This window comes from Cebus imitator, unplaced genomic scaffold, assembly GCF_001604975.1.
Source record: "Cebus imitator isolate Cc_AM_T3 unplaced genomic scaffold, Cebus_imitator-1.0 Scaffold518, whole genome shotgun sequence".
NCBI lineage: Eukaryota > Metazoa > Chordata > Mammalia > Primates > Cebidae > Cebus > Cebus imitator.
In genome coordinates this window covers 291,098-301,468 of record NW_016107833.1, presented here as the reverse complement: position 1 = coordinate 301,468, position 10,371 = coordinate 291,098, and the positions used below count along the sequence as shown (strand labels likewise).

Genomic DNA, 10,371 nt, shown 5'->3' with positions numbered 1-10,371 from the left:
CGGGGTTTCACCATGTTGACCAGGATGGTCTCGATCTCTTGACCTCGTGATCCACCCGCCTCGGCCTCCCAAAGTGCTGGGATTACAGGCTTGAGCCACCGCGCCCGGCCTCCAAATTTTCTTTTATCCCTGTCCTCTTTAACCCTCTACTCTCTACCACCATTCAGAGACCCAGGGGCAAGACTAATAGTAGAAAATGGTCTCAGAGGGTCTTTGCCTGGCTTTCGGTGATTTACGGTCAGATAAGAGCAAGATTTGCTATTCAGAGATGTGATCAATTCTTTCTGTGCCAGGTGGACAGAGAGTGGGAGGAGAATGTGCTTGACACTAGTGGCTTCCTAAGAAGGAAACTTGAGTCCCACCTCCTTCAACTGAGGGTGGACAGGTGAAGTGGGTACCCATGATCAGGTGGCAGACGTATGAATGACAAGATGTCTGGGTCATTTTAGTGCAGTCCTATGTCCCATTCCTGAGTAGGGACCTTGGAGGCAGCAAGAGCCCAGTACCCCTTGGGGCAGGGAGAATGGGGCACTACTGGTCACATGTTGGGTCAAGTGAACCCAGGTGGACCTGCCAGAGCTCCCATACCTCCAAATGGCATGAGAATCAGCACGACGATTATTAGTGTGCCCCAAAATGGGTCTCAATAGCTAAGGGAGAGAGCCACTCTGCAGACTTAAGACAGACCTGGAAGAATCATGTCTCTCTCAATGGAAGCCCAGTGGGCCAGCACTTTTTATGCCCTGATGAGCTTCCTGGAGCCTGGCACCATACAAACCCTCATTTATTTATTTATTTATTTATTTATTTATTTATTTATTTATTTTTGAGACGGAGTCTTGCTCTGTAGCCCAGGCTGGAGTGCAGTGGTGCAATCTAGGCTCACTGCAACCTCTACCTCCTGGGTTCAAGTGATTTTCGTACCTCAGCCTCCCAAGTGGCTGGGATTACAGGGACATGTACCACCATGCCCAGCTAATTTTTGTATTTTTAGTAGAGACAGGATTTCACCATGTTGGCCTGGCTGGTCTTGAACTCCTGACCTCAGGTGATATACCCATCTCAGCCTCCCAAAGTACTGGAATTATAGGCATGAGCCACCATGCCTGGCCCAAACCCTGGGGACAGTGGACAGAAAACTCAACAGCTGAGATTAAGTTTCTTCAATCTTGCAAAATGAAGCCTCCAAATAGAAATTCACTTTGTGTTACCAAATAATGAAGTTGTATTATTCATACACATGAATCGGTAGATGGACATTTTGTACCAGCTGCATATACCTAACAAAACTCTATTTTAAACAGGAAAAATAAACTTACACTGGTGTTTTTGAACTTTCTGTGTTGTTGCCTGCTATCATTTTAGCAATGTTCTTTCGAGTACTATTTTGAAGAGTAAAAGAAAGCTTATCTGTTGCTATTTCCGCTTTTGCACCGAGACTTAAGTTTCTGTGAAGAAGAAAAAAAAAAGCTCAATATTATTCAGAAGTCTAGAAAAGAGATTTACAACATATTTAACTCTTAATTTGATTAATTTCACCAAGTTTTCATTGGGTCTACAATTGTCAGTTTCGACCTTTTCAGTCCATTTCACCTCAATGCTCAGCTTCTTAGACAATCAAGTTAATAGAACCCAGGGAGGCTACAAACACTTTTAAAACAGAGTTGAAGGTGAGAAAGAGGAGCTGCCTGCTGCCTCCCATCTTGATGTTTTAATATGAGTTTCTAAAATACTACTTTATTAACCCAATGATGTTAGTCTTCACGACAAGAAACAGACTCTATGTGTTAAAAGGAATATTCAATCAGAATTTGAATTTTAATTGTTTTGTTGTTGTTGTTGTTTTGGTAGCTCTAATTCTGTGCAGAATTGGAGATGAGGAATTTGGGACACTTAAAAGGAGAAAGTGAGATTGAAAACAGCCCCACTTTGGTTTCCTTTTTTTTTTTTTTTTTTTACTATTTCTTTTTTTTTTTTTTTTTTTACTATTTCCTTGTACATTTTAGATTCTAGAAGGCATTCTTCTGCATCTATCACACTTCTTTCTTAATTCTAACTAAAAAGCTGGTCTGGTCTCATAGACCCAAATGAATCTACTACTGCCTACCCAAATAAGCTTGCTTAGAGTCCTAAATCTCAAAACTGTAATGAAAGAACTAAGCTAATCAACTAGTGTATTATGTTGAGGTTCCCAAAACTGCATCACTAACCTGTTGGGCTTTGGTTGGAGTATTTGGATGTAAGAACTTCTGCTAAGATATGATCTTTCTACCAACCCAAGGAAAAACAAAGCAGGGGCCTCTGGCTCAGCCTGGGCAGGCAGGACCCTCAGGAAGTCTCCGCCTTTGGAGACAGCCAAGCTGCCCTCTCATGTCACACTTGGAGAGAGGGTCAGGTAGGGTTTCCCCAACACTGGTGGAATGCAAGTGATAATCAGGGCCTCCAGAGGGTGCAATTAATTTCTTTATTTCTCTCTCTCTCTCTTTCTTTCTTTCCTTTCTTTGCTTCCTTCCTTCCTTCCTTCCCTTCCTTTCTTTTTCTTTTTTCTTTCTCTTTCCTCTCTCTCTCTTTCTTTCTTTCTGTTTCTTTCTCTTTTGATGAACTCTTTCTCTGTTGCTCAGGCTATAGTGCAGTGGTGTGATCTTGGTTTGCTGCAACCTCCGCCTCCCAGGTTGAAGTGATTCTCCTGCCTCCGCCTCCTAAGTAGCTGGGATTATAGCATGTGCTACTACCTCTGGGCTAATTTTTGTATTTTTAGTAGAGACAGAGTTTCGCCATGTTGACCAGGCTGGTCTCAAACTCCTGGCCTCAAGTCATCCGCCCGCCTTGGCCTCCCAAAGTGCTAGGATTACAGGTGTGAGCCACCACACCTGGCCTGAAATTTCTTTGTTATTAAGATGAAACTTCAGCGTTTCGTGAAAATTGTAAAATTTCGCCCAGACTGTTTCATTTTGTAAATCATCACCTTGCCTCGCGTCTCTCTACCTCTCTTCCTTGCTCGCAGAACTCACTGCTAGCCTCTCTTTAAAAACTAAAGTTATTACCTAGAATAATCCAACATTAAAATAGATAATTTATTTGGATTTCAGTTTATAAGAAGCAGGATGTTGATTTTTTGGAGCCTTACATTCAAATTCTTTTTTTGCATTGAAACAATTTTAGATTTTCTAAAAACCACATATTAATTTAAATCAGCTTTCAAACTACTAGAAATCTGTCTTCATTTCTAGTGTTCATGTGAAGGCACATGGTCAATTCTTGCTGCATCCGAGCTAGGAGAGGCCCTTCTGTCTCAGGTGAGCATCACTCACTACCTTTTCCATGGAAGATTACGGACAGTAAAATGTAAGACACATGAGGAACATTTAAGTGGAGAGGCTCCCTGTGGTAGATTTATAATAGTACTGTAAGTGATGCACACAAGGGAGGTGTTAGAGCAATACTCTTTTGCATTATAGTAAGAGAACCATTTGAAATTTAAACGTTAATTGTTTCACCAATTGTACATTAAGGTAATAAAATTCAGTGGATTTTGAAATGCAAAACAAACAACAACAACAAAAAAACCCAAAACCAAAATGCTAAAGTTAGCTAAAAACAACAAAAAAGGGAAACTGAGAAGTTCTTAGTCTGGTTGGTGATTCCTGGGCAAGCCATTATTTAATAAACAAAAATGTTAGCTTTGGCATTGAAGGTAAGTTCCCAAGGCTGTAATGACAAAGCAAGATCCATGTTTATCTCAAGTTTCCATTCTTCCATCCCACCACACCCTCCACCCCAACTCCAAGTTTAGACTGGGGAAAGGGAGAAATTAAGCATGGAAATACAGTAACTACCTTTGAATACTCCACGAAAAAACGACAGAGAAGCTACTATTGGGGTCCAGGAGTTCGTGTATCATTTTCTCCTTACTGGGTGGGCTGATGGTCCACAAAGAATTTGAGTTTCCTTCCAGTTCTGCTACTGTTATGTCTTCTTTTTCATAATTTTCCAGAAATTGCATAGCACCCTGTATGTGCACAAATTCACATGCATAAATAGATTATACGCATCATGCTGTATAAAGCAAGCAGTTACTCTTCCTTTTAACTGGCAGTATGGAAGAAGTTTCTCTCTTTGAAGGGATCTATATATATATATATATATATATATATATATATATATATATATATATAAAATGGATGGTCTTGAGTGTTCCACTGCAATAATTCAGCTTCCTTATCCACAGGTACGGACAGTTTCCATTTACACTGCCCAACCCAGTGGTTGCTACCAGCAATACAGCTACGGAGTCATTCCAGTTAAACAATAAAGGAAAAACAGAAAATTTAGTGTGATTTTTCCTTTACACCAAAAAGGAAATGTTATCACCTATGGGGAAACATCCCTTTTATGACAGAGACAAAACTTAATCTGCCCCGAACATCCCAATGCTCTCTGAAGAGTTGCTCATCGTTCAAGATTAGTTTTGACAGTGTGCTTTATAGGTGATAATTTTACAGAAGAGAGAAGCGTCTCCTTACCTGTTCACTCTCGTAAATAAAAAAAAAAAATTGTAAGAGAAATGGTAATGATGAGGATGATGTTTTCTTATGAAAAGTGTGGAATATAGACAAGAGAACAACATCAGCCACAACTTGCCACCAGAACATCAACATTGTTTTATGTGGTGGGGGATGTATTTCTTATGTTTTATAATTTAAAATATAATAGCCTCTTTTTAATTTATGTTTAAGCTTGAGAAATTGTCATGTCATTTATGGTCTCTGTAATTTTTTTTTAATTACAAAATAAGTTGCTTGGAAAATCTTTGGACAACATGACACGTAAATAAAATGGAAAATGGAATCCCCTTCTCCCATTATGACCACTCAAGGGTATCCAGTACTAATCAAATTCATTTAATTCATCTATCTTAATTTCCTTAACCAGCTCCTGTTTGGTGAGCCTCAAATTGCTTCCAGTTCTGCTAATACAGAGAATGCACTTATAAGTAGGTGCCTAGATAGAGCTTTCTCATATTTTGAAGTACTTCTTTGGATAGATTCCCAGAGTAGTCCTACTAGTCAAGAGATCAATATATACCACAATTTAAAAAGTTAAACAATTTAAAAAATGGACCAATATTTAAATGTTTACTACCACTAATGTCCAATAACAGAGACATAACTTCTTGGATTATCGAAGTAGCCAGTGGCCAGGAATCTGCTGTATGTAACTGATAAACCCTGAAATGTCCTCCTTCCCACCACTTCAGGCCATGGGAAAGTATCAAATGAGATGACAACCAGTGAGCTCATCTAGATGACAGGTCTTCATGGAGACCTACTACAGGGATTTACTTACGGTGTCCCTGGAAAAAGCTCGTATAAATTTATTAAAGTTCTGCTGGTCCATAACTTTCAGCTGGCTTTGTTGGGCACTCATTGTGAAAATAGGCTGGAAAACAAAGAGAACAGTGTTGTCAATATTCCCCAGCTCTTCTCTGCATCCTGAGTCAAAAGAAAAACATTTATGTAGGATATTGCCCATTTTTGTAGGATATGTTTATCCCATGACAAATAGCATCTGAGGTCTCTTTTTGGAGTGATTATTCCGGTGCTCAAGACCAGAGGGGAACTATTCTCTCAACATCTCCTCATTTCATACATTGCACATTTGCTGAGCAGTCAAGATGTAGATAGGATAGCGAGGTCAGCAGCCCATAACTAAATACCCTACAGGCAGTTATCATAAAGGAGGGCGGTGCGGGCAAGGCTCTGGTAGGTGGGTGTGCACGGAGATCACCTGATACCCTCCCAGGGTAATTGTGACAGAGACGTCCAGGGGCTGGTTGATGACCCCAGCCACGGATTTGATCAAAGACATGAAGAGAAGAGGAAACCAGACGATGCAGATGAGCAGGACGATGATCATTCCTCCCATGCCATACTTCACCACTTTCTTCTTCTTCTGGCCCCGCGGCTGAGGATATCTCTGCAACAGAGAGTTCAGACAAGGCTCAGGCTCAGGCTCAGGCACCGTCCCTGCAGGCAGTGGGATTGGGGGAGGGCGAGTGCTCTTCCTGAGGTGCTGGGAACATGGATTTGGCCCTAAATTTTTTCTGTTTGCTCTGTAATGGGGATAGTAACCTTGTCCCAACCTCAAAATGAAGTTAGGTAGTGATGTGATGCTCTCCTGAGCTCGCTCCATGTACCCCCTGATGGTTCCACAGGAACCAGCAGAACTCGAGGGGCCTTCTCCCTTCAAGACTGTGGGTGAGTTTTGCTGGTGATGAACTCATGGACCAAGGGATCAAATATCTGAGCGAATGAACCTTCTGGTTTTAAGGGATTATGTGAGAGAAAGATATTTTACTTTCAATTCCTGAATATTTAAAATCTGTGCCTTTCAGTTGATCCCTTCCTGCCCTTGGAGGCTAGAAAAACATGATTTTTAATTTAATCTACGACACATGGTTTTTTTTTTTTTTTTTAAGATGGGGTTTCACCATGATGGCCAGGCTGGTCTTGAACTCCTGACCTCAGGTGATCCACCCACCTTGGCCTCCCAAAGTGCTAGGATTACAGGCATGAACCACCGCGCTCAGCCTATACGTGTTGTTAAAGGCAATGATGTTCTATTTTTAAAGTAAGATTTGTATGATTAGAAGTGTCCCCTCTGGACGCTGGCTGCAGGGAGTGGGTGTGGGGGGGCAGGTGCGTGTTGCAGGCGCTTGCTCTCTTACAGGAGCCCATGCACCGGTAAGGCTGGGTGTGCTCCTGTTTGCTTTAATACACATTCACGAAGGACCCACTATGCCCCCTGCCTAGAGTCTATGGACAAGTGGAAGTTGGAGCTGTGCTGTCTGGCATTGAGCCTGCTTCTGGTCTACATGTGTGTTCCTTACTTCAGTGTTGCTGCTCTATGACCTTCTGTCCTCTCAGGGTTACCCCTCAGGCCAAGCTATATGCAGAACATAGGGTCAACCTACTCCCCAACTTTGCATTGTGATTTATCTTCAGGAGAGATCCATTCATTTCAGCAGATTAAGGTAAGGGATAATAATCTATCATTTATGCATAGGCACCAGCTGTAGGTTACAAACCAAGAGAGAGGCCTGGGAATCAACACAGCACATGAATGCAGTAGCTTTCAAGCCTGGACACTGAGTGCCAAAGATGGTGCTGGAAACAGGAGAATGGAGGCTTGACCGGGTGCTGAGCCAGGGCCAGTGCACTCCGCACTCAGTGTGCTTAAGGTAATGCTCCCTGTGGTTTTGCACTATGGAAACTGCATAAAGTTCAGATGGTAGCAGAGCATTTTGATATTTTTGCACTAGAATTTGATACTGTTAACTATTTCCTACAGCATCAAATACAGAGAGAAGTAGCAGTGTATTTTGATTTTTTCCCAATTTTCTATATTGAAAGAAGACTAGGGTCTCATTAAAAAATCTGAAATACATATTCACAAATACACACACACACACACACACACACACACATGCAAACAGATGTGTATAGATTTGCTCTTTCATTTTTTTCTCAGTGAGGCAAATTTAGATCACAGGCCACTCCTCTCGCTCCAGCAGCACCCACATTACATCATGAGAGTTTTGCAAGTTAAAGAAGATCAATGTATCTCTGCCAAGGACGGTTTTACTCTGTTCCACCTGAAGTGGGACCATGTCAGTTCCTCTCCTGGGTCAGTCTCTTTGAGGCTTATCTCAAAAACACCCAGAGGCTCCTCTCTCCTTCTGCTCAGCCCTCTCGCTGCTTTTCCCAGGCAGAACAGGGCAAAGCCCTCTTGACCCAACTCAAATTATAAAGCCAAATTTCCCCTCCCTTTCATTTCATTTCTTTTTTTTTAAATTGAGATGGATTCTCACTCTGTTGCTCAGGCTGGAGTGCAGTAGTGTGATCTTAGCTCAATGCGGCCTCTGCAACCCGGATTTAAGCGATTCTCATGCCTCAGCCTCCAAAGTAGCTGGGACTCTAGGCACGCACCACCATGCCCACCTAATATTTTTGTAGTTTTAGTACAGACATGGTTTCACAATGTTGGCCAGGCTGGTCTCAAACTCCTGACCTCAAGTGATCTGTCTGCCTCAGATTCCCAAAGTGCTGGGATTATAGGCGTGAGCCAGGGTACCCGGCCCTCCTCTCCTTTTCAGAGGCATTGTCCCCTTCCCATCCTGCACTGCTCCATCACCCCTTTCGTAGGCCATTTAACTCTTTATTTTTTATTTTTGAGATAGTGTCTTGCTCTACACCCCAGACCACAGTGCAGTGTCATGATCATGGCTCGCTGTAGCCACGGGGAACTCAACTCCTCACTATGCTTCCACTTGGTGCTCCTGTTGCACTGCACTTCCAATCAGCTTCCTGAAATGTTCTGGAAAGTGATGCATGGAATTTCTAGTATAAGCAGAATAAGAGTGAGTGGCCTGCACTGTGTGTGCTCACACCAGCATTTCGCCTTTCAGGTTATTGCTTTTGCTTCATAAAGTGTGTTTGTAAAGCCCTTGCAGTGTGTGACATTCAATGTAGAATTATACCCAAGGACAGCTACTATTAAGAGCAGCTTATTATTCCACTTCATTCCAGACAATACTAGCAATGTTTCAGACTAGTACTAACCAGTGCCAGATTCATTCACACTCCCCAGTATCACCTCTCACTTCCCTAAATGTCTCAGGAAGTTTTGCCATGGATGATTTCAAAGGCTAATATCCTGAAGTAGATATTGGTTTTGCATAGAATGGAAGGATATACTTAAGTAGTTGTGATATATTTAAATGAGGCTTTTTATTTCTTAAAAATGAAATAAAAAGATAATTTAAGTCTTTGTTGGCAGAAATGCCTCAAGTTACAGGCCAGAATGAGCTTTCCCTCAGTGGGAGGCAAGGTGGTGGCTGCAACCACGTCATGACAGTGTGAAAAATGTCAGCTGGTGGCTCCAAGGTGGGGAATGGCACATGTGAGCTGAAGAGCAGGGGAGCTGCCCCTTCTTCCAAGAAACAAGACCTTGCATCCATGCAGATGGTCACACTGGGTAGGATCATTCAGGGGTTTTTGATTCAGAAGCCCTGTTCCTAAGCACCACCTGTTCACCCAAGTGAAACGGTGTCTCACTGTCAGTTTCCCCAGCCTTCTGGGAGCTCTTGTACTTAAAGGGCCTCATCTTCTCGTCCTCCTGGTAGAGGAGCTCACCCATCTTACGGAGAACACAGGCTGCGGGCACAGGATTGCTCCTTGCTGGCCTCTCCTCCTCGTGCTTTCTGCGGGATGGTGATAGCTCTTTGCCACAACTGACTTGCTCACTCATACCTCTGACTCTACAATCTCCATACCCCCGTTGGAACTTCCTCTGATACTAGAAATTTTTACTTTTTTCTTCTGGGCCTTTCCTTACCATCTACAGAGGTCCAAACACTCTCCATTTTGAAATTATCCTCTGGGCTTGCTTCTCTTTTGAATTCTCTCTCTCTGTCCATGCCCTTGCTTGGGCTTGGTTCCTCCAAGACGCTGCCTCTTGTGAGCTCCTAAGTCCCTGCAGCTGGGTGTTGGTGTCAGCGCCCATCCTACCTTTGAAACTGACCGTGCAAAGATCACCAGCTATCCAGTGAATATAAGATTCAACATCTATTCTCAGTATTCACGTATCTCAAACTCTGCATATTTGGCTTCTTGAATTTCTCTTCTGTCTCTGGGTCTTAAAATGTGGAAAGAATGAATAGATGAGGATAGCAGAGTAGGGTAGGAGGTAAACCAGGAAAGAGTCAGTAGATTAAGCTCCAGAGAGCCAGAGACAGGAGAAGATGGGTGGATCTATTTCAGGTAGCCAGGACAGCACAGGGAGGCACTGAGATATGTGCATTTGTAAATAACTAACTATTTTTTGTTGTTGTTCAACTAACATTTATTGCATGTCTAGGCTCAAAGTATTCAGTGATTCCTAGGCAATATATGGATGAACAGACACTGAGCTTATCATCACAGAGCCCATAATATAGACAAAAATAAAGAGACAACAAGCCCCAATGTGTTAAGTACTAGATGGACTGAATTTAGAGGGTTGTTGGGGCCCATAGTGAAAGATGGGGTCTAGACTTGAGGGGTTAGGACAGGTCCATGGAAACAGAGGTGTCTACCTTGGTATCTGGAGGCTGGGAAGGAGTTAGGTAGTGAGGAGGTGAGCAGGATGTTTCAGACAGTGCAAAGATGTGTCAAGGCCTTGCAAATAAAGATATGGTCTTTATTAAATGGATGGCAAAAGAGCCACTGAATCACTCCCTGTAAGAGTGGAGGAGCGGAGACAAGGGTCAGGGCAAAGGACCCAGGAACAAAAATAAAAATGTAGATTCTTGCCCTGTACCCGGTCAACTTA

At 42.6% G+C, this 10,371-nt stretch overlaps 1 protein-coding gene across 1 annotated transcript in view; it reads right to left on the bottom strand.

The window, feature by feature from the left end:
* PIEZO2 (piezo type mechanosensitive ion channel component 2) overlaps positions 1-10,371 on the bottom strand; it is a gene marked incomplete at its 5' end in the record, with an annotated part of 291,899 nt that overhangs the window by 6,344 nt on the left and 275,184 nt on the right. The window contains 4 exons of the mRNA XM_037733350.1: positions 1,320-1,448; positions 3,837-4,009; positions 5,347-5,439; positions 5,788-5,976. Of these exons, the coding sequence (XP_037589278.1) occupies positions 1,320-1,448; positions 3,837-4,009; positions 5,347-5,439; positions 5,788-5,976 (584 nt within the window). The remainder of the gene's footprint in view (positions 1-1,319; positions 1,449-3,836; positions 4,010-5,346; positions 5,440-5,787; positions 5,977-10,371) is intronic.